This window comes from Clavelina lepadiformis, chromosome 7 (assembly GCF_947623445.1).
Source record: "Clavelina lepadiformis chromosome 7, kaClaLepa1.1, whole genome shotgun sequence".
NCBI lineage: Eukaryota > Metazoa > Chordata > Ascidiacea > Aplousobranchia > Clavelinidae > Clavelina > Clavelina lepadiformis.
Genome location: NC_135246.1, coordinates 530,645 through 553,711, shown reverse-complemented (window position 1 = coordinate 553,711; position 23,067 = coordinate 530,645). Strand labels below are relative to the sequence as shown.

Below are 23,067 nucleotides of genomic sequence, written 5' to 3'. Positions count from 1 at the left end.
AAGCCATGAAAGATAACCCAGGTTTCTATTATTAAAAAGTCCGCCGTGAGTATTTGAAATATTTACTTCTTTATCTGTCCACTCACCTGGCAACGGTTGACAACTCGACACCAGATTTTAGTTAATTGCGTCAATTTTTTAGAAAACCTTAAAACTGAAGAACAAGAATCATCCATTTAAGGTTAAACACGTGCCATAAAAGTGCCAGTGTTTGAGACAAGCGCAGTAGAAGGCAATTTCTTTCATTTCTGCAAGCACACACACTGGAACAAATGTTCTGCAGCTTAGTATAGGTCAGCCTTCGTATGTGCTTCTTGACTGTAGCAAAATGTATTTATCTGGCTGCCTGTTCTCAATTATTTTCTAGGGCAATATTTCAGGGTTTTGATTGTCTGGTAAGTTTGTAATAAATTTACCCGCTACAGGCGGAGATACGCCATTAATTAATTAGTGTTTATCTTGATAAGCGAAACCGGTGATTATGTATTACTGTCACGGGATTATTTTTATGCACCCGTTTTAGAGTCATCACATTATACACTGTTTTTTTTTCGCACCACTCATATAGGTTCATTTAGTATTGTGGTCAAATGTGTGGGCCAACTTCTGTTTTTACTCAAACTGAGTCATTTTTATGCATGCAAGTCAAGTTTTATGTTTGCTCACGCGCTACCTTATTTTACTTGTTTGTATATACAAATGTTTTTATTCGATCTCTTGTAACGTCACGCATCGCTACCCCGAGGGCCTAATTAGTGTTTAGCGTCCCACGTTGATTGTCTCATTGCGTGGAATTTGTTTCGTGTGATGTTGCGCTCGGCTGGGAAGTGCTGGGCGAGTGTTGATTTCAGTTACGTTTGGGTTTCATAGAGGTAAGATGGATGTTTTTATTGAAGAAAATGCTATTAAAAGTTCTTAAAGCAAAAAGAGCTAATTGACTAGCTGTCAAGAGGTAAGTTTGCTGGCTGAGAAAAAGTTTGGTTACATTACTAGCTATAATTTTTAATCTATAGTTAGCCGAGTGGAGCTACTAAAATCATTTCTTAATTATTTTCAGCATTTTTTATTTGTGGCTTTGTGGCTTGTGCAAAGCAGCTACCTGTAGTTAAAGAGAATTACAAAATTAACAAGGTGTTCTTTAATACAAAAAATAATTACAAACGACTGGCAGAAACATTTACAACACCATGAAATAGTTCACTTGTTTTGTTTATTTCTTGAGTGTTCCTCGTTTCCCAGCTTTAGAATGAACTTTTTCTAATGAGCTTTTTAGAATGAATAATAAGACGAATGCAACGCGCCTTGCTGGGTGTCAACTCAGTTGTAATTTTAGCAATTACAAGCTTGAATGCTTGTTCCTATGTCGACCTCGGCCCACAGAGAAGTCATGTCAATGCCTTATTCTCATTTGGGCGCGTTTCAACACGGAAAACATCTTTGTGAAAATCGATGGCAGTGTTAGACCTTCGGTAGCCTATGGTTATAAGGATTTTAGAACGGATTCATTGCTAGGACAGATGCAGTGAAAAGAGGGGACTCCATTGATTCAATCGTTAATCGTGTGCGAACAATCAACAACAATCTATTGAAGTTTATGAACAAAATCGAAAACTATCTTAAGCAATTTGAGTGAATACCTCATGGTAATGAATATTTGTGCACAGTATTTTATTACTTTATCATTTTTCTGAGTAATTGCAGTGACATAAGATAGACTGTCTTGATGAAATGTGCTTTACACAAGGAAGAGCGGTTTTATTAGTCGCGTATCTGCTCATGTTATATTCTGATGGTTGCTACATTGCGGATTGTCCGGGGAAGGACTATTACATCGGGAAAAGAATTTTTCCGGAAATGTTTTCCATAAAGGACAAAAGCGGTTCCCCTCAAAATAATCTGTTGGAGCGTGGGATAGCGGAGGTAAAAGCAATTTTAAAGTTAGACCTCTCATCAAATTGAAGTAGATTTAAGCAAAATATTTACCTCATTGAAGATTTTACTTAAAAAACTTGTATGCCTATTTAGATTTTTTGAATATAAGTTAGCGTTACACTATGTTAAGTTAGCGTTACACATCGAAAGTTACACTATGTTGGAAAATATCTATAATGGTTTATTTTATTTGATCAAACGAAAAATATTTGCAAAAATTCCGGTTTCAACCCGTTCTTCACGCAGTGTTTGGACGATCCCCGTGCCCTGATATCGAAGCGATGTGATTTCTATGGAACGAAACTGTGCTGTCAGCTGGACGACAATTACAGAGACATTACGTGTGATGTGACATCATCGTCCAATGAAGACGTCTCAGAGATGAGAGGGATGTTGGAAGCAGCTGAGATTAGAATGAAGAAGCTCATCTTCCAAAAAGGGACTCCTCCTGGAGGAAAATATTGTCTGAAGATGGGGATCTGCTGCGTGGAAGGTATCTACATCCCTAAATACTCAACTTTCAATCTTTAACCAATCATGTCCAAACTTGGTATTTGCCACAACTCATTGACCTTGATTGTTGATTAATTTGACAGACAGGTGCAAACTTGACCTCTCTTGCAGCGCTGTGACGTCATCGGTGGAGGAAAAGCATTCCGAGTTACCACTGTTGTTGAGCAAGTTATTGGACGGGGCGCAAAGCTACTGAGCTACCACTATGCTCCGGTTTAATTTTCAAGTGTTAGTCGTTGTTCGATTTAAAACTTGGCGATAAAAGCGAGCGTCAAAGTTGGTTGTCTCTCTGCTGCCGCTTCCTGAGCACGACATAAACAATTTTGACGTCGTTAGACTAACAAGGGGTTAAAAAATTTCACAATCGATTGAATTTGTTGCGTTATAATGAGCGATTGGTAACAATAACTTCCATGGACCGCAATCAAACCTGAGATTTCTCTTCGGTAAAATATTTGAAACACGCCGACATTTGGCATTCCGAAGGCGGCTAAATAAAAACACGACCCCGTTGACATGAATCTTGACATTCAAGATAAAGCAAACGATGTCTCCGGTCGTACATTTATTCTCTTTATACGAGTAAGTTCTCCTCGCCAAGCACAAGCTTTAAATATTTACAAGCAACAATCAGAAATATTATAGAAAAGATGTCACTCAAACACTAGGTTATGGCGAGTCCTATGATTTGTGCAAGGGACCGATCTAGAAACAACAAACACGTTTCAGTCGGCCGTTTCTACGCATCACAACTATTGTGCAGTATTTATGTTCGACCATGGCACACAAAGTAGGTACTTTACAGTCATAATATACACATAATAATATACAACATAATATACACATAATATACAGTCATAATTACAGGGTACTAATCTAACAGCAGTGCAAGGTTATACGCAAGTCCCATATACATGTATCTGTGGATTTGTCCATTTACGTTACAATGTTAATTACAACCGATTAGTATTATCTTTCATCACAGGGTGGCACTCAAGAGCAGTAGTGATTCAAGCATCTTCCCATCGAATAAATCAAGACAAAGATTAAAAGTTGGCGAAATGTGCAAATAGAAACGCAGCCAGTACATGGAAGGTTATACAGAGTACTATACGGGGTATGATATAAAAGGCTTAATGCATCTTGATTGGCACGACGTTATAAAGCCAGGCACTATACTAAGCACGCTACAACACTGTACTATGTGACGTTGTGTACTACACGGAACGCTTACAGCGGCGGTCGATTAACACAGTATTTCGTTTGGAAGCACAAAGTTAGAAATAAATAGGAACACCTGCTACGTTGCAAAGATAATCACCATATAACCAAATAAGAGATAAGAATAATAATGACTCCACACAAGTGACTCGAGATAAATGACTCGACATATGCGACTGGACTTGGTCGCCAAGGTGCTGACTTCATCCGGGTTAATATTGCACGAGCTCACGTGATCGATCACTTCCAAGGTTCAACGACTCTCAGCGGAACTTGCTCTTCGACCCATGACCCCGTGTGACGTAACATCCTCTTCCATAGGCTGACCTCGGCATTGTGGGAGTCCATCCAGGGAACCTTGACATTGAAGCTCTCACCTGCCACAGATCTCCGAGTTAATCCTTGCAGCAGGTTCAGACGGAGTTTTGCGTCTCATGGTTAGAGACGGGGTTTATATCAACGCCTTATGTTATCGGCAAAAATAGATTACCTTGAAGTGGGCCAGTGCGAACCTGTGCGCTATTGTAAAAGCATCGTTTGAAAAAGAATTTAATTGGGCAAGTTTGTATAATTTAGACTAAGAACAATGTCATTAAAACGTAGTCATCCCCGCATTACTGGACCTCAATGAAAATTGCAAAAGTGGACTTAGGTCGGGCCTGGTTTCGAGCAAGATTTGCTGAAGTATCATAATAAGAAACTTTATCTTTAAATTCAACTGTTTGAGATCGACTTAAAACGAACAGGACCTCGGCGATAAAGCTCTAAATCCGACGCCATCACCATATGACGACGATGACGCAATATTTACCTGTTCCGGTGCCAAGTCTGACTCCGCCAATGAGCTTATTGGCGGTATACTTCTCGTACTGCCACACAGACAGTTCGAGGCATCGTTGTTGTAGTTCCGCGACCTGGACGTTGGTATACACGAAGAGGTGGTCGAATACGATAGAGCCCGTGCCCGTCATGACCGGCGTCTTCTGTTTGGTGACCTGGGATGGATCGGGCAGAAAATACCTGGAAAATGTTCATTCTGTAAAGTGCAAGCTCCTGTAGCTCGAATGACTGGTCATGACGTGCTCACCCCTTCACGTATACGCTGCACATCCCGTTCGCTTTCGATGGCTTCACGTTCTTCACGTTCTTTAGAACAATCTCCAACTGACCTTCGTTGAATGCCTGCGAAAAGAACACTTGTATTTTATGACGTCATAAACTCAACTTCATTCAAAAACCTTGAAACCCAGGTTGCAATTTCAGCATGTTCTAAATTTCCCAAAGAACATTATGAAATATTTATTAAGTAAATTTAAGTCTGGGCCAGCCGGTAATTCCCCATCTTGAGAACCTGGAGCATACAAAAAATGGTGAGAAGGAAACTCACATCTTGTTGCGTCGACGATGAGAGCCGGAGTGCAACATCCACGTCTCCCATGTAATTGCTCAAACTCTCCTCCACCCTGGCTCCCTGCGAACGACATTCACAAATAATTTAATCGATAAAAATCCCAACTTCTTGCAACTTGACAAAATGAGCTTTACTCTGGGCAGGAGTTGATACTCCTCCATCTTATTCGGAGCGGAGGAATCAAAGAGGTCCAAAGTGATGTTGACCTCTCCCAGGAAGACATTGACCCCGACTTTGTCGTGCCAGACAGCCACGTTCAAGGTTCTCGTGGCGAGCTCAGACTCGGGGATGACGTACCTGCACATCACGTGACTCGTAAGAGCGCATATTCACTTAATTGAGCATCGATGCAGCCACCAATGAACAACGTTGTTATTGATATTTCACACTGTGTGTTGCACTTTCAATTCTTGAACGAGTTAAACGAGAAATATACTTTAGCGTCTCGTTGAAGCTCGGGTTGACGGTTTTCTTTTTCGCCTTCGTTTTTCTTTTGCTATTTTTATCCGGAAGAAGATAAGTTTTCACGTAGCTGCAAAAATAAATGACGTCATCAATGAGAGGTGGTCTAATGGGAAGTGGTGTGAGGTTAAGAAGTGGTGATCTAGCTCTTTATATTGCAGGTAGTTAACACACAGCAAATGAAGACAGAGTACATCATTGTTGACGCAAAATATGACAAACATTATATCAGAGCAACATTAGAGTTTGACATGAACTATTACCAATTATGTCTTTACGTCTAAATGACAATAAATTATCATTATGCGAATCAATAATTTGTGGTTCCAGTCTGGTCTATCCGTAACTGGCAGTGACAGTAGCAGCGAATTAGCAACATGGAAATCATAAAATTTACTCACGGATTACTTAATTTCTTTCCCTCAGCTGCAGCGAGCGTATGACACGACCCGACGTGTACATTAAGGGTACCGGTGGAATAACTGTAATCGAGGCCTATCTCGACACTGCCCGACACATCTATGTCGTCTCTCACAACGCCACTAGTGGTGCTGTACACACTCCAACTACTTCCAAACGATGGCTTCGTAATCTGAATAAGACAAATTGAACAATTTCTTGCAAACACAAAGTCCATACAGAATGAAGTGCACTCAGATGAACCTAAATCACCAGAACTCACCGATATTGCATTTAGGTTGGGTGTGCTGCCACCTAGTAGACCTTTCTTCTTCTTTTTCCCTAGAAAATAAATTTTTGCGATAAATTCATGAAAAATTGTCACTTTTAAGTGAACAGAAGTTAAAATTTTCTACTTACCGTAAACTCACAAAAATAAAGTACGAAAGAAGCAGAAATTATTCAAAGCAACATAAGCCAAGCCGGGCATTGCAAATAAATTAAAACACAAATTAGAAGAATTTAAAAGCAAATTACATCCATGCAGTTATGAGAGCGTTCTACTGGAAAGCTGCAAACTAGGAGACATGCATAAAAGATGGTATAAAGGTCAAATGTCAAATGATCAGAAATAAGAAATATATTGAAATAAAGCACAAGCAAAATAACTGAAACCTTTGCATAAAACCCCGTATCAAGGGCTGATTATGTGCCTGAGTTCACGGTTAAAGCCATGGACATGATAAATAATATGAATGCAGTCTGAGACCGGGTGGTATGTCAGCTTAGTTGTAAAAAGCAACAAAAGTATAAAGTGGCCAGAACCAGCATTTATTCCACAATAAATCGTTTGAAACCGAATAATAAAAAATAAGCACTGCACGACAAATAACAGGAAGCTATCGCCATATATTATAAAGTCACAATCTCCTTTTGTGCAATATACAGTGTCATAATCTCCAAGCTCATAACACCTGCAGTGATAATAATCAGTGGTAATCTCTCAGTTACAAGAAAGCAGAGAAACAAAACTGCAGCTCGCAGATAGGAAGCAAAATAAACATTGATACATCTGAGCTCACACTGTGGAAGCTTCTTTAAATAAGGCACAAATATGTAGAAGACGTAAATGTCAAAGTTTCCAGCATTGGTATAACTTAACCGGATAAATTCTGCTTTGAAGTCTACAGATTTTACAACCGAGAGCTTATTTCAAACCGGTCATGCCTCGACTTCCTCGGGCAACAAGAGCAGCAATGAATTGTGATTGGTTGGATTTGGTGAGCTCGGGTTTCCATTGTTCTTTCGCTGTGGTTTCAACCGGGTCACTAATCAGCAAAGCACTGACGATATCGTGAAATTTCTTGTCGCTACCAGAGAAGTCTTTTCTTAACGACGAGACATTTCTGAGATTATCCGAAGCAGAAATGTTGGAGGAAGTAATGATGTTGAGAGATCCTCCATCAATCCTCCCGAACACAGCATCCAAGCTTCCGCCTCTGCTGCCGATCAGCTGCACGACACGCCTCAGCGATTCTGCTTCATCACAAACTTTTGAAATCTTAATCTTGCTTTTTTTTCCAGAAACAATGCAGCCACTCGGTGGCGTTTTCACCCAAGCGGTCAAGTCAGGACGAAAAGACTCGAGTCGCGCTGATTCTGAAACAAACATGCAGTCGATCTATCTAAGTCACAACCATGCACAGCTGAGTCACACAAACAAGACAGGGAAGTGGCAGAAGAGTGAAGCATTCTTTACATCGAGTCTGGATAATCGCTATTCGATATATTTTGCTACAAAGTGAGAGACACTGCTGACAAAGCAGATCGAGAAAACATCTGTTGCATCACAGAGAAGGAATTAGTCAACAGGAGACATGCAATATATGACGCTCGCTTCAACGTACCGGGTTTCTCCTCCACTTTTTCAATGAACCTCATCGCATTGGAGAGTTCTTCCACCTTGTCTGTCACAAAACATATTGTGGTGGTCATGGAAATAAATAACAGTTAAAAACAGCGATACAATTACTTCAAATATGACTAAAGCTGCATAACCTAGCTTATTTACTTAGCATAGAACAATAACAAACACGTTCTGATTCATTACGCCGAGCGAGGTGACATGTGCGGTAATAACTGTCGCTCACAAAACAAACACAATACATTGAACCGATGTATCTCTTTATTTCTGTTTTACAGAACTTGGAAATATTCCAATTGAAAACTTTGCAAAAAGAAAAGCAAAATTAAAGTTTAATATCATACGATTACTTTTCCTGCATCTCTTCAGGAAGATTGAAAGCGCGCGTGCAAAAATACCCAGAAATTGTGACGCAAAATATTTACGGATTGCACAAAGTGAAATCTAAACTTGGCTTATCTAAAATCTGGAAGAAAAACACAAAGAAAACTGGAAAAACACATCAACGCATAATTTCTTCTTGGCATCTGCATATAGTGACAAATTATGAAACAACAAAAGGTCAGGATGAAGAATTCGGGATTTTACGGAGGTTGAAACTTCGACTTAAACTTCATCTTTAGCAGGAGCAGCCACTTTCTTAACCTTCTTCTTCTTGACTTTCTTCACTTTTCCTGGCTCCTCTCCTTCTTCCTTGTGACTCTTCTTCACGACCTTGCGAACCACTTTCTTCTTCGTGGACTTGCTCTCACCATGTTCCGGGATGGGGGATCCATCATCCTGCACCTTTGGAGCAGCATCCTCTTCATCTGGGGGCTTGTGATCTTTCTTCCTCCTCGTGCTTCCACGACGACGCATCTGCTTCGAGAGGACTGCAATAGAAATATCATAACTCATCCACTCACGTCAAGTCTTCAATATTTCCAACAAAGAGGAAATCTCACCCAGGTTTTCGACGTTGCTCTGTTGCTCTTCAACTGTGCAATAAAAATTCGACAAAGCGATTATTTTCAAAATCTGACACAGGAAAAGCACCAACATTGTCTGAAACTGCTCCGTATGAAACCAAGTAGGAGCTTCGTCTATCAATATAACAGTAATGCGATGAAATTGAATGACTTACCGGCTTCAATCTCTCTGTCGCTTGTTACTGGGGCGACAGCGTCTGCCTCTATAAAAATATTAAATTAATAATTTTAAAACAAATGAAAAACAAAATGTTGAACCTTCGCCGCTGAGGATTTTCAAACATTTGCAAGTGGTGACTTAAAGAAATAACATTCTTGATCATTGAGTTCGTTCCACTTAATCAGATATCAAAAGCAGTTGAAATAACCAACAGTATATTAAATGTGAGTATCAGAATAGTAAATATAAGTATCCTGTAGTAAGTATAAGAATAATATTTCAAATTAAGTGCCCAACACCACTTTCAACCGGCTCAGATATTAGTCAGAAGCATTGTTATTTCTTTATTTCTTTACAACGTAAAATGCTTGGTGGTGAGTAATACTTTATATGATCTCCATGTCTCGAATATACGCTAACCAACTTGCCTGTAACTGTCGGCAAGTGGTTCCACACATGATGTGTGTTGACCAATAAACTAAATTTATGAAGAAATTTAATTAAGTTTGTGTTAGATTTTAGCAAAACCTGTTTAATTCATAAATACACAAGACAGTTATTCAAACCATGTATGTGTGTTCACATCCTATGTAGCATGCAAAAAGCTGACTCAAGTCAAACTATTAGAGTTCTCCTAAATTGTGCCGAGAGTGCATAAATATACTACGGACATGATAACAAAAATAGCAAAATCCTATACACAAGCATCCAACTTTGACCAATGCCTGAAGACTATGCTTTGTTACGTCATAATGAAACTGCTTCCAATTACAATCAGGCTTAAAATGTCATCGCAGTATTTTATTGCTTCAATTACAGGAAAGCAGCAACATGCATCGAAGTAAGAAGCCGGCAATTGCATTTAAACCTCCACTGGAGTGACCATGCATGGATGTTAAGCGGTGTAGGTTGAATTTTATATCACCCGGGGTGCACCTGTAGCATGCAAATGTACCTGGCCCACTACCTGGCCCAGTTCCATACAAGTCCTGCAGATTTGATTGACAGCTAGCTACTAGAGGGTCCTGCTTGGTGCATTCATCTGAGACAATCTCTGAATTAGTTTAAAAAATAACATAAAAGTGCAATAAGTTTGAGTGAAAAGTGCAATAAGTATGAACAAACGGAATCAGACACTACGGCATACTTTAGAAACGACATAGGTGGGTATGTGACATAGGCCGTAAAACAAACATTCCCAAGGTAGCAAAAGTTATTGACAATAGGTGGTGAGTGTTTGAGAAAGGTGGTCAAATAAGCCGGGTCATAAATCACGAGAAGAATTAAGAAGCACTGAAGCTTCAATGGTATCTAATTGCAATGGCAGAGAACAACGCACTTAAGCTCAACCCTTAAGAAAAACATTCCGGAATAAAATTGATAACACTGGAAATTTTATTTCTGTGATCCTGCATGAAAACCTATTTAGAATATTTAAATAACTCGTAAAATTGACATCATATTACCAACCTTTTAAGTCAGCTTGAGCCGAACTTGAAGCAGGAATTTCATCATCCAGTGAACTTTCCACACGGACATTCGATATATTTATCTCCGTTTCTACTATGTCCGCTGTTTTGCCCTCATCCATAGACATCTCATGATCAGAGTTTTTGTCAATAACCACTTCATCCATAGAAACATCATGAATATCTCTCGGAGAGTCAGGTTCCTTATTTTCAACAACTGTTGTAGCGTTTTCATCAACAATAGCAACAGGCTGATTATCTGAAAAAATAATCAAAGGAAAAATCAACCTGGGAAACAACTCGACGATTCAAACGTTGCTTATCATTGAGATGTGTAAAATGTTTATTTAAAAGAGAAATTTGTCAGACAGGGTTAGGGGCACGATCGCAGATCAACCAAAATTCATAAACTTGGAATTACAAAGAACAAACATCAAATTGCTCAGCACAAAATAGGGCACAAATACCAGAGAAAGCCCGACTTTAGCTGTGCAGTGGGTACAAATCTATGGATGAGTGGCTCCCTACTTCACCTACCACTGCTCGCTTCAAATTCATTCTCCTGAGATGGAATCTCTTCGTGTGAAGAATCAAGATCATCCTCATCAGCTGCTCCACAAGGAGCCTCCCCCAAGTTATCAACTTCTTTCACATTAGATGTGTGTCCCTCCTCAAGGATCATCAATTCTTTTATTTCATCCTTGCATGGACTGCTCTCATCAGATGCATCCTGCTCAGTTGTGGCCTCATCGTGATGATGTGGAGGTTGCAATTCCACCTCGCTCTCATCCTGCTCAGTTGTGTCCTCATCGTGATGATGTGAAGGGTGCGATTCCACCTCACTTTCATCCTGCTCAGTTGTGGCCTCATCGTGATGATGTGAAGGGTGCGATTCCACCTCACTCTCATCCTGCTCAGTTGTGGCCTCATCGTGATGATGTGGAGGTTGCGATTCGACCTCGCTCTCATCCTGCTCAGTTGTGGCCTCATCGCGATGATGTGGAGGTTGTGATTCCACCTCACTTTCATCCTGCTCAGTTGTGGCCTCATCGTGATGATGTGGAGGGTGCGATTCCACCTCACTCTCATCCTGCTCAGTTGTGGCCTCATCGTGATGATGTGGAGGTTGCGATTCGACCTCGCTCTCATCCTGCTCAGTTGTGGCCTCATCGCGATGATGTGGAGGTTGTGATTCCACCTCACTTTCATCCTGCTCAGTTGTGGCCTCATCGTGATGATGTGGAGGTTGCGATTCGACCTCGCTCTCATCCTGCTCAGTTGTGGCCTCATCGCGATGATGTGGAGGTTGTGATTCCACCTCACTCTCATCCTGCTCAGTTGTGGCCTCATCGCGATGATGTGAAGGTTGCGATTCCACCTCACTTTCATCCTGCTCAGTTGTGGCCTCATCGTGATGATGTGGAGGTTGCGATTCAACCTCACTCTCATCCTGCTCAGTTGTGGCCTCATCGTGATGATGTGGAGGTTGTGAATCCACCTCGCTCTCATCCTGCTCAGTTGTGGCCTCATCGTGATGATGTGGAGGTTGCAATTCCACCTCGCTCTCATCCTGCTCAGTTGTGTCCTCATCGTGATGATGTGGATGTTGCGATTCCACCTCACTTTCATCCTGCTCAGTTGTGGCCTCATCGTGATGATGTGGAGGTTGTGATTCGACCTCACTCTCATCCTGCTCAGTTGTGGCCTCATCGTGATGATGTGGAGGTTGTGAATCCACCTCACTCTCATCCTGCTCAGTTGTGGCCTCATCGCGATGATGTGGAGGTTGTGATTCGACCTCACTCTCATCCTGCTCAGTTGTGGCCTCATCGTGATGATGTAGAGGTTGTGATTCCACCTCACTCTCATCCTGCTCAGTTGTGGCCTCATCGCGATGATGTAGAGGTTGTGATTCCACCTTGCTCTCATCCTGCTCAGTTGTCTCAATCAACTCATCGGAAATTTCATTGAATGCTTCCACATTTTTGTTTGGTTGTTTCACTTCGTTGGGTTCAGTGAGGTCATAATCATCGTCTTCAGAGAACTCTAGATCATCGTCGAAGCTTTCCTCTTCACTGCTGATGGGATCAGTGTCCGTGATCACGATCTGTGGGATGCTGCAGGGAGAGTCAGGAAGAACAACCTTCGATTCTAAGAAGAAATTCACTCAATTACAATGACCTGGTCTATGACATCATAATAATTACAATATTACAACACACAGCATGTTTTCGTGTAGGAGCAAACATTAACATGTTGGAGATTCCGACACACACTGGTCCACATGGACCATTAGCCCATGAAATGACCTGTGGTCTAAGCCAATCATAGGATTTCGATCTAAGCAAACTTTTACATAATTGGGACGTATCGTTCAAAAAGCCTTTATCATTATTAACCTTAATGCTACGAAGGTTGCAGAGAAGAATCAAATTAGAATAGTTTCACATAAGCTGTCAAAATAGACAAGCATACCATGAAGTGGTTTGTGCAAAATATACTTTTATAAACAATTATACAACTTTCATTTTACCAACCTTTCAAGCCAGCTTGAAGCAATCCTGAATCATCCGATGAACTTTCAACACAGACATCCGATATATTAATCTCCTCTATCTCTGCTGTTTTGCTATCATCCATAGACATCTCATGATCGGATTGGTAGTTAATAATCGCCTCATCCATAGAAATATCATGACTATCTTTTGGAGAATCCGGTTCCTTATATTCAACAAACATTGCGGCGTTTTCATGAGAAACATTCTCAGATTGATCCTCTCGTGATTGGGAGACGTGTGAGTTTTCTGATAAAGTCAACATTCCTGTCAACGGTCTACAAATTATTACAACTCTTCAACATACAAACGAGCATATTGTTTAATCGCAACAAAAACTTTAAAACCTTTTGTTGTTCACCAAATCATGCAAATCTCAGTTAAAGCAAACCACACACAACCACCTAATCCTCCTAAGACATACAAACTTTGACGAAAAAGTTGATTTTCAAACTTAAGAAATGACAATATTCAAAATTTAATCTTAAATTTTGAGAATTATAAACTTACCAGAAGTAACAGACTTACCAGGGTGTCACATGCATGCTTATAAATGATCCTTTCAATCAACGTTCTTCTTGCGTAATAAACTGTTAATCTGACGATCGGCTAACCCAAGCTACCTTACATACAACAACAACCAACTGCCTTATAGATATCTGACTCGGTGCACTCCGTCAATATCAACCACACTGTGCTAGTTGTTACACCTGGCGCACACCCTAACCTCGCATGAGACCTACACGCCAGCGTGGGGCACCACAAGCAGTTGTTAGATCAATCACTTGGGTTATTCATGTTTGGGGCCACACCAATAATTAATAAGCATTCATTTTGCAACTATTAAAAAAGTTATAAAATTCTAACCCCAACAGACTGTTCAAAACAAATAGGTTTAAAGCCACTGATACCATTACGCCTAATGAGGACCTAAACAATTAAATCTAGATCCTAGCAACGTTCAAGTGTATATTAACACAATGAACAAAATCTCTGTTAGGTCAATATTTAGAATTTTAAAAAATCCCTACAATGTGATACAACGACTCAAACTACCGATAAATATAATCTAAAACACAAATCTCAACAAACTTATTGCACTTTGTCAACATATTCTCATGTTATTGTTCAGTGTCAACTAGCATTGACAGTATGAGTTGCAAGTAGCTGTGTATGAGTGTTAGTGAGTGATCAATTAAACGATAATCGCAAATTTAAATCAAATCAACAAGTAATTTTTCCTCTCATACCCATGCCATGATTTACAAAACTTAAAACAAACCAAATAATAAATTGGAGAAAGAATACCTTGCTCTTCATCCTTGCATTCTTGCTCATCTTTCTCATCCCCCTCAGGGTGCGAGGAAGTCAAAGAATCATTCTTATTGGCCTCTTCCGAACATATCACTGTTGGCTCGTTGTCATCTTGATAAAATATTTTATCATTTTGCGACGGAAATCATATACAGTAGGAAGTTTGTGCATAAAAGCAACTTCCAGGTCAAACAAAATGACCAAAACAGCCAGAGAGGAGAGAGCATTAATTAAAAGCTCCATTTGTATAAATACAGGAAGTCTGTCTAAAAGGGCAGACTAAGCTGAGATTGCACCTGACTACGGCAACTGCACAACTACAATATACGCTTGCTCCATATTTTCAACCACTTAGTGACTTACTCTTTGCATCCAGGTAAGCCGGTGATGTCATCGCCTTATCTAACTCATTGAGGATTTTTGTGTCTTCGTCCTCCTCGTCCTCTACAACATCCGGAGCAGTGACTTGCTCTTCTGTGGAGGAATAATGTTTATTGTCTCCCATGAAATTCATCGAAAAATTCCAGCTTTGCGCAAAATATGTCGTCATCCCACCTGCTAGTGTGTGATTGGCTGGATGGTCTTCGTCTGGTTTTAATTGGTTGGAAGTCGTGCTTGAGGAGCCTGTCGTAGACGTGGCTCCCGCATCAACAGGGACATCGACAACCACAATCTCGACACTGTTCGATCGGAGGGAGTCCTCATCCCTGGAAGTTTTCTCCTCATCAGAGTGAGGAAGGTTCTCTTCGCTCGACGAAACTTGTCTTCCTTCATCTGTGGTAAGAAGAGAGAATAAAAATTTATCGGAAAAAACAATAAAACTCTACATTTGCAAAGTCGCAAGCAATTGTTACGTAATAATCTGCCGAAACAACATGAAGTTGAAAATGACTTCAACCATGACAAGAACACTGACTGGCTCAGCGTAAATGAACCTCACAGCATTGCATTATCAAGGCATTATAATGCAATTAGAAAAAGTTTGATGTCTGTGTTAAAGTCAGACAGCTGACAGCAAAACGTAAACATGGCCGCAAGATAGAGCGATGCAATGAGATGAATGCAAATGAGCATAGAAATCTTAATATGTTGTAATTCACAACATACCGACCCCTACTTGCAAAGAAACATGACAGAAATTGCAACAGTGATGATGAAATTATTTTATTGCATGGAGGGTTGCAGCGAGGCCAAACACATGAGTCAGCACACGGCACACAAAAATTACCATCATTATGAGTCAGAACATGAAAGTCATGCCTCATCGCATCTGCCACATGACCAGGATTAACAAAATTCTGCATTAATTCATCTTCCGATGACGAGGCATCTAAAATGTCAAAATGAATGAGTAGATTTAAAGCGAAAAGTCACTCAGATGATCCGAAAATTCATCTCAGACGTATACAAGAATTGATTAATTTTATCTGTATAATGAAATTAATGACTTTAAATAAATATGATGAAATAATAAATGCACCATTCTGTTGCGGCAATTCGTGGCTTTCACCTTCAGTAAATGATGACGGGGCATGCACGTTGGCGCTTGCTATCACAGGGATGCCTTTCAAACGAGCAAAAAATTAAAAATCGATCCGGAATGGCGAGAAAACAATGAAAATGTTGCAACAACAAACCTCTATCATCGTTGTCAGAGTCAGACGAGAACGGACTGTCAATTGTCACTTCAATCTCTTGCGTCTGATTGGCTGCCTCAACTAAAAACACAGGCTGACCTTAACTGCCTTTGGTAGCTTCTTCTACGTAAATGCGGATGTATTGCGTTTTAGAAATCATATATAAGTACCGAAAAAAGATTCGATTTCGTAATCCAGCAATGAACATACCTTGTGTGACTTGCAAAATCGTTGTAAGTTAATTTTAAAACAAACCCTGCTTATTAAAATAAACCTTTCCATAACCTATATATATATTAGTTAAGCAATTAACAGTCGATAAATATACAATTAAAATTATATTTTCTTTGATTTATCAATGCTTCGTAACCGTGTCAATACCGCATCGTTTACAAAGTGAGCATGGTCTGAAGACTGAAGGCAAATATAAAATAACGCGTGGGCCCGGCACAACTTGCACAGAACAAGCACTGGTCCAGTGAAGAGAAGAAATACAAATGAAGGCATAGGAATGTCTTATATTCACACTGACACATGCGCAGGCCACTTTGATGATGGTGTCTTCACATGTGTCAGTGTGAATATAAGGTGAATCATTGAGTCGTGAGCATGATTAGGAGCTAGGACAAGAGAGCATTCACTGATATAAATTGGGACACACTCATAAAAGCTTTTCTCTTGCTCAAACTGTCCTAATAGCAAAATCTCTAAACGGTTTGACATATCTGGTGCATGGACATTATTGGAGGAGGGAAGAAAGTCAATAAAGAAATTAAAGGCAGCATGGTTTGAAAGTTGCTTTTTTCACAAGTGCCATTACCTCCTATTACATAACTACAACTGCATCTCCGCAATTATCCAGGTATAATATATAACAAATGAAAAGATGCACGGCCGTAATACTGCCACATCTACATCCTGTGTGTGTTACTGTAGGCTACATATATATATTTGCCATTCACAACCAAGTCTACTTGATAAAGGCTGATAATGGTAACTCAAAATGCCGAGTGGTTAAGCTTGTGAATGAATTATGACAAATAGACACTACTACGATAGCAGTTGACATAAGACAAAATTATTTAAAAATGTGTTAATTATATACCAAAGCCTGAAAAACCATCAAAACCCACACTACGAACACAATATGACACACAAATGCATCAGTAACATTGGCGTGCTAAATCATGTTCTTTCCTAGCACTCTACCAGCCAATTCAGCATGTCAGGCAGCAAAATGACAAAAGTGATTCAAAGAGCATTGCTACATGCCAACGTGGCACAAGCAGCTGTTACTTCAATGACTTGGGTTATTTATGTTTGGGGCAAAACCAATGATTAATAAGCACTCATTTTGCAACTATTAAAACAGTTATAAAATTCTAACACGAACAGACTGTTTAAAATGAATAGGTTTAAAGCCACTGATATCATTACGGCTAATGAGCACCTAATCAATTAAATCTCAACCATGAAAAAATAACCTGAAAGTTGATCATACAATATTCTATCTATGTCACCATGCAAAGAATGTCTTAATTACAGACTCAGCTTAAAACCCCAAAGTTCCACCAAGCATAGCATATAAGAGGTTAAATGCAGTTTCACCACCAGTCATGTACGTATATCATTCTAGAATTATGCAACTCTAATGATAAAGCTTAACAAGTTTTCACCAAATATTGAACACAACTTATCACCAATTAGTATTCCATAATCTTATTCAAACCGAAATTATTCACAGTTAGTCAAATGATTTGTCATGCTCACACTGCAGCTACCTAATGCAAGTAGCTCATACAATTAGGCACAAACTTTCATTATAATGCAGTCAGTGCATTCATTCAGCCTTGACCCTAGTTTTTTGATTTGAACCAAATTTATGCTGGAAAACGATAAATGCTCGTGGCGTAAACTAATTATTTATGACTTCACAATGACAACAAAACTTGACTTTTAAACAACTTAAACCAACCTTTGTTGTCTATGGTCATGTAACCCTCTTCTCCACCAGAGGCGTCATTCCTTTTAAAATAAAAAAATACATCGTAAAAATTTTGCTCTGCGTTTTAAGTTTCATGACAATATTTTGGGCTGACCAATGACAAACTTTGTAAAATATTAACTCAGAAACCTCAATATTATACCAGAAGAAGCGACCAGGTATATACATAGCATAATCAATACAACAAAGCAAAAATCAGTGGCACAAGACCATACACTTGAGACATAATTTCAAAGCATGGTTTGATGACTTTCAGTAGCAAACAATGGACATGGGGGCAATCCATTGTTCCATTTCTTAAGCTTAAAACGATTTCTTTTGTCATACTGTGATATTTGTGACTTCTCTATAATCTAAGATTCCTGCTCATTTCAACATAAAGCAATCATCTTAAAAGAATAACTCACAGGTAATGCACATTGTCAGACAGATGATCTTCATCTAACGGCTTCTCTGCCTGAAAAGAATAAAAAAGGATCAAACTATAACAAAGTTTTTCTCAGTATTCCAGCATACTCTCATTAATTACCTAATAACACACAATTGCGACGCACGAATATGTATGAAAACAAATTCCAGTATAACTTGCAACAACTTGCTAATTCGAGAAGCCGGATGAAGTTGAAATACATACATTTGTGACCTCATAATGAAAAGATAAATTGGAGTCTGAATTTAGCCATACAGCCATCTTTTACATAAAACTCAGCTGTTTTTACAAAGTATCATACAACATAGAAAATAACATAGTCTGTGAAAAGCTTCTGTGTCAACAAAAATGTGCCTAAAACAAAGTAATAAACCAGTAAATTAAACAAGGAAGTAATATTGTGAGTGGTGGTACGGTGTCATATTTAGAAAGACACTAAAATGTAACTTACATATTGTTCAGGGTCACTCACGGCTTCTATTTCCACAATTGGTGGCGAACCTTTCAACGGAGGCCCTGAAATGAAAGAAAAACTTAAACTCTTTTTATTTCTATGAAATTCACAGTTGAATGTGTGGATTCATTCAAATCTTTGTGAATCGTAAACCCGTAACTCCAATTTTATTATATGTAGTGTTTACTGATATCAGTGCTGCTATGTTGAAATAAAACAACACAAACTTGATTTTGGCTTCAATCTCAATGAAGCACGAACTGATGCATTTACAGTCCCGTTTCGTTTGAGGGATCCCTGTTTCTCCGCCAACTCCCAGAACCACTCACCGGTCCTCATCTTAATTTTCTTCTGGATTGTTGGGTTGTTTGTTCGGGCAGCTTTATTTTTCAACCTCCTTCAAAATAGAAATCAAATAATTTTTAATCACATCAACATATAAATCCAAACGAGTTTATGAGGAATATTTATCACATGAATACAGTCAATCCTGATATCCTTCTTACTATTGGCCAAGGCGAGGAAAAACACAACAGCAACCATTATGATACAACAGAAGAGCTGTGTGTAAATAAGAAAAGTGGCAACGCCCCAAAAGAAAACAAAGTGAGCTGCCATAAAATGGCACAGTGAGATGGCGAACTAACTCAGCCACCTATTGCACACGAAACACCATCCAACATACTATCTGGTACCATCCAAACATACCATACCATCCATCCATACCATAACATACCATCCAAAAACCATCCAACAGACAGCTGAATCATTTTGCTAATTTAATATTCAATGTTAAACACAGGTTTAAAAGCTAAGTTAAGAGAAACAGTGCAATCCGACAAAATCACAATTACATATACTTTGAAAATTCTAAATCTTGGCACTCACTCAATCCGGGATTCTTCTTTTTGTCGTACTTCATCATCTCGATTTAAAACTTCCAGGATGAGTTGTCGTTCCTTCTCCGTGAGGAAGGTTAAATCCATTATGTTCTCCATGTCGATGAGCCAGTCTATGTCCTACCCTGCATTACCCTACTTTTGTCTGGAATAACAAAGCTCACTGTGATTGTTACCTTATTTATGATTCAACAAATGCACACAAGCAATCTCCAAGCCTTGAAAATGTTTGTGAAGAATTAACCGCGCTGGTTCATTATATTAAGCGCAAGTAGGGTGGGTGCAATGTACTAACATACAGCGCACACTTCCTGCAGCGTATTAATCATTCAACGACTATTTCCTGTTATGGTCGCTGATGCTGAATAACGATAGAAAGCCAACATACTTTGCGCATTCAGTAAGCTAGCCATGAGAGAATTGGACATTTTGCCGGCAATCTTGCTGCTTTTCATGAAGAGCCTAAAGGCTTATATGAAAGACAGGGCAATAAAATAAAGAATGTTCTCATAAAAGATGGCAAAAACTATTTCATACCTTTACACAAAAGAACTTCTTGGTATAGAACAATAAGAGGGGTAATAAAATATTTGACACATTCATAGAAGATTTATTTTAGCATAAACCAACAGAACCTTAAAAAAATCATTGCTTTAAATATGGTTTATAACAGGAAATGGCCAACGTCTTACATAAAATGAACGTAACTGGCTACAACATATGCTCAAGCAACTGCTTGTGGATCACTGTTAGTAACTTTAATACAAAAACATGACCTCAACAGTTCAGTTGAATGACACGTTAACATGGGCTATATGTAACCTACAACAAAACACCTCAGAGAACAGTTTACACTTAACCTATGAAACAAGTTTTTTACGGTTTGATACATCTCGAATTTATCCATGAGTTTGTAAAACTGTTCAACCAGAGTTAGACAAGAACAACCTAAAAAGAAATTATCTACTTGAAGCAAAGCACATGACTATATTTGGTGAGTTAAGCACTGACCAAGGATTTGCTTTCACATGGCGTCACATTGTGGTTGTGTTCCTTGCACTCCATTATGAAGCATTCTATGGCTGTTTACACCTTCAACAAACCTCCAGGGAGAATAGTTGTGTCTTTTATCATTCTCTGTTGAGCACAGAAGTGTCTATGCAAGGCAGCTCAGTTGAAACCAAAGTCCCAGGAATTTCTACACAACCGTTTTATTTTAAGCCACGTTGCCCTCCGACCACCTAAACATAATTTGAAGAATTGTTATCTGGTAGCAATGCTCTTAAGTATTTCATTTCTTTCTCTATGCAGTGTCTATGAAATAATAAACAATGAACGAGCAAACAATAAGCATTGTGGAAGATTTTGAGCAATATTAAATATATGAAAAGACAACAACCATAAAACAACAGGATTCAAAAGTTTTGATTTTGATAGAATCTCTCATCACAAATTAGTTTTTGTAAAGAAAATATAAAGAGCACTTACATTTTATAGAGACAACTTTGTAACTTTCATGACAATCAGGTAGGTTAAAGTAATAACATTTAAACCTATTGACGCAAAAGAATAAATAAGCAATTTGAAGGCAAAGTTGAAGACGAACTGAATTGTCTAAGAAGTTAAAAATAGGAAAATAGCAAAAAATTGCACTAACATTGCAAACTGTGATGAAAAAATTAGTACAAATAAATTATGTATCATACCTATTATGTACAAAGAGAAGCCTAATTAATCTAGAAATGTTCACTAAATATACAGGCCAAATAAATGTTTTATTAGTAGGCTCAAGCTACATATAGACAATAAGCTTGATTAAGAAGCTTACTATGAAGCCCAATACTTAGATGTTATTCTAGTGAGCGTCTTACACAAGCTTAGTAAAAAAAGCGTAATAACATTGAAACAATCCATGTTAAGCTGCAGATGACTTCAATCAAAATGTTATAAACTATGAATACTGACAATAAACATGACTTTTGTAAAAATAAGTTATATTTTTGACTTCTCTCTCTATATGACACGTTATATATAAATTACGTAATTTTATAACCATCTGTCTAAAAAACGATGAACCTATACGATTAAAAATTAAACTCGCTTCATGCTAAAGAACAAATCATGGCTGGAATGTAACAAAGGCAGCAATAAATTTCTAACTGACTTAAGATTCTTTTAATTTGGATGTTTGATGTCTAAAACCATTTCGAACTGTGTCCTCATGGTGGTTCGTTTCCTCAACTTCACCACTTGTAATCTTCGACACCATTTGCTTAACGTCCATGTACAAGAATGTCCCTAAAAACACAAAAGCCGTTCCGACCCAGTGGAGCGAACCGAAATGGTTTCCAAAGTAAATAATCGATATAACGAGAGAGACAAACTTTCTCAGGGTGATGATCAAGGTAACAGAAAGGGATTGACAAACTGTTGTAAGATAAAACACACAACGTATACAAATGTACTGAGTGAACAAGTTAACGATCATGTACTGCCATAGCTCTGGAAGAACAATTGTTTCAAAAGCGGCTTCATCTCCACTGATGAGGGCGTACCCCTCGGTCAGAAGAGGAACAGGTTTAAGTTCCGACTGATTCAAGACTGCGATGTTTTGTATTATGCTCGGCGCTACGACTACGAAAAGTGGAAGTGGCAGGAAATGATTATAAAAAAGGGCTTCACGGGATTGCTGTCCGTAAGTTTTGAAAAGCGTTTCCTGATAAATACCCAACCTAGCCGACATGAGCAAAGCGAACATGAGCAAAGTGATGCCAACCATCATAACCAACATCGAGCCAGAATCCATCCCCACAGCATTAGATGATGAAGAATGCAAGCTTGTCGCGAGTGTGCAAATAAATATTCCCACTGATAAGAAACCAACGGCAGCGATTTTTTGTCGTGAGTACGAGCGCTTGAGTAAGATGCTACCAAGGAACATGCTGGCTACGAGAGAACCTGACTTAAAGATCATGTGCAGCGGCATGGGAATGTTGCAGTTGAGCGCCATTATGTTGGTCAAACTCACAGAGAAGTAAATGACTACCATGACAAGGTAATTTTTTAAAGGAACGATTCGTTTCGTTTGTCCAAACTTGCTGTACACAATAAGGCCTTCCATAGACACAAAAAGATACTGGAAGAAGACAATCATGTTTCCAGAGCTTGAAGAAGCATTTATCAGGTGTTCCAAGAAGATCACGTTGACGCAACAGGCTGATATTACACCAGTAATCCCTAGTACTACGCCTAGAGTTGCCATTGCCACTGCTTCCTACAGCTATCAAGAAACAAACTATAATATCTTACAGTTT

At 39.0% G+C, this 23,067-nt stretch overlaps 3 protein-coding genes across 11 annotated transcripts; 1 reads left to right on the top strand and 2 right to left on the bottom strand.

Moving 5' to 3' along the window:
* The first annotated feature begins 1,159 nt into the window (after nucleotides 1-1,159).
* On the top strand, nucleotides 1,160-2,742 carry LOC143465820 (uncharacterized). The gene is made up of 3 exons (XM_076964316.1): nucleotides 1,160-1,920; nucleotides 2,179-2,425; nucleotides 2,529-2,742. Exons 1-3 carry the CDS (start codon nucleotides 1,729-1,731, stop codon nucleotides 2,639-2,641), a joined length of 552 nt encoding a protein of 183 aa, XP_076820431.1. The 5' UTR covers nucleotides 1,160-1,728; the 3' UTR covers nucleotides 2,642-2,742.
* Nucleotides 2,743-2,997: 255 nt separating this feature from the next.
* On the bottom strand, nucleotides 2,998-21,358 carry LOC143465818 (uncharacterized). Of its 9 annotated transcripts, none has more exons than XM_076964308.1 (26): nucleotides 21,242-21,358; nucleotides 20,765-20,994; nucleotides 19,743-19,898; nucleotides 19,082-19,251; nucleotides 18,852-18,916; nucleotides 18,378-18,427; nucleotides 17,941-17,990; nucleotides 15,966-16,046; nucleotides 15,809-15,892; nucleotides 15,557-15,658; nucleotides 14,884-15,102; nucleotides 14,692-14,802; nucleotides 14,323-14,439; nucleotides 12,997-13,281; nucleotides 11,778-12,610; nucleotides 10,997-11,717; nucleotides 10,461-10,718; nucleotides 9,946-10,044; nucleotides 6,222-6,280; nucleotides 5,941-6,131; nucleotides 5,514-5,609; nucleotides 5,212-5,374; nucleotides 5,054-5,137; nucleotides 4,754-4,848; nucleotides 4,478-4,686; nucleotides 2,998-4,043 (listed from the first exon to the last, which is right to left on the bottom strand). In XM_076964308.1, exons 3-26 carry the CDS (start codon nucleotides 19,850-19,852, stop codon nucleotides 3,907-3,909), a joined length of 4,389 nt encoding a protein of 1,462 aa, XP_076820423.1. In that variant the 5' UTR covers nucleotides 19,853-19,898; nucleotides 20,765-20,994; nucleotides 21,242-21,358; the 3' UTR covers nucleotides 2,998-3,906. The 9 variants fall into 9 exon arrangements, with proteins under 9 accessions (XP_076820423.1, XP_076820424.1, XP_076820420.1 ...); XM_076964309.1 differs by having other exon boundaries at nucleotides 10,997-11,837; nucleotides 11,898-12,610; XM_076964305.1 differs by having other exon boundaries at nucleotides 10,997-12,610.
* On the bottom strand, nucleotides 20,995-23,067 carry LOC143465819 (UDP-xylose and UDP-N-acetylglucosamine transporter-like). Its single transcript, XM_076964314.1, has one exon. The coding sequence runs from the start codon at nucleotides 23,013-23,015 to the stop codon at nucleotides 21,918-21,920; it is 1,098 nt and encodes a 365-aa protein (XP_076820429.1). The 5' UTR covers nucleotides 23,016-23,067; the 3' UTR covers nucleotides 20,995-21,917.

Bases quoted from the DNA above. Each gene is read 5' to 3' on its own strand.
- LOC143465820 (XM_076964316.1), top strand. From the start codon at position 1,729: ATGTGCTTTACACAAGGAAGAGCGGTTTTATTAGTCGCGTATCTGCTC. The intron at 1,921-2,178 runs GTAAAAGCAATT...TTCTTCACGCAG, and splicing joins TGGAGCGTGGGATAGCGGAG to TGTTTGGACGATCCCCGTGC. The intron at 2,426-2,528 runs GTATCTACATCC...TTAATTTGACAG, and splicing joins GGGGATCTGCTGCGTGGAAG to ACAGGTGCAAACTTGACCTC.
- LOC143465818 (XM_076964305.1), bottom strand. From the start codon at position 19,852: ATGGAGAACATAATGGATTTAACCTTCCTCACGGAGAAGGAACGACAA. The intron at 17,991-18,377 runs GTGAGTTATTCT...TTATTTTAAAAG, and splicing joins TCTGACAATGTGCATTACCT to GAATGACGCCTCTGGTGGAG. The intron at 16,047-17,940 runs GTTGGTTTAAGT...CTGTGTTTTTAG, and splicing joins CATGACCATAGACAACAAAG to TTGAGGCAGCCAATCAGACG.
- LOC143465819 (XM_076964314.1), bottom strand. From the start codon at position 23,015: ATGGCAACTCTAGGCGTAGTACTAGGGATTACTGGTGTAATATCAGCC.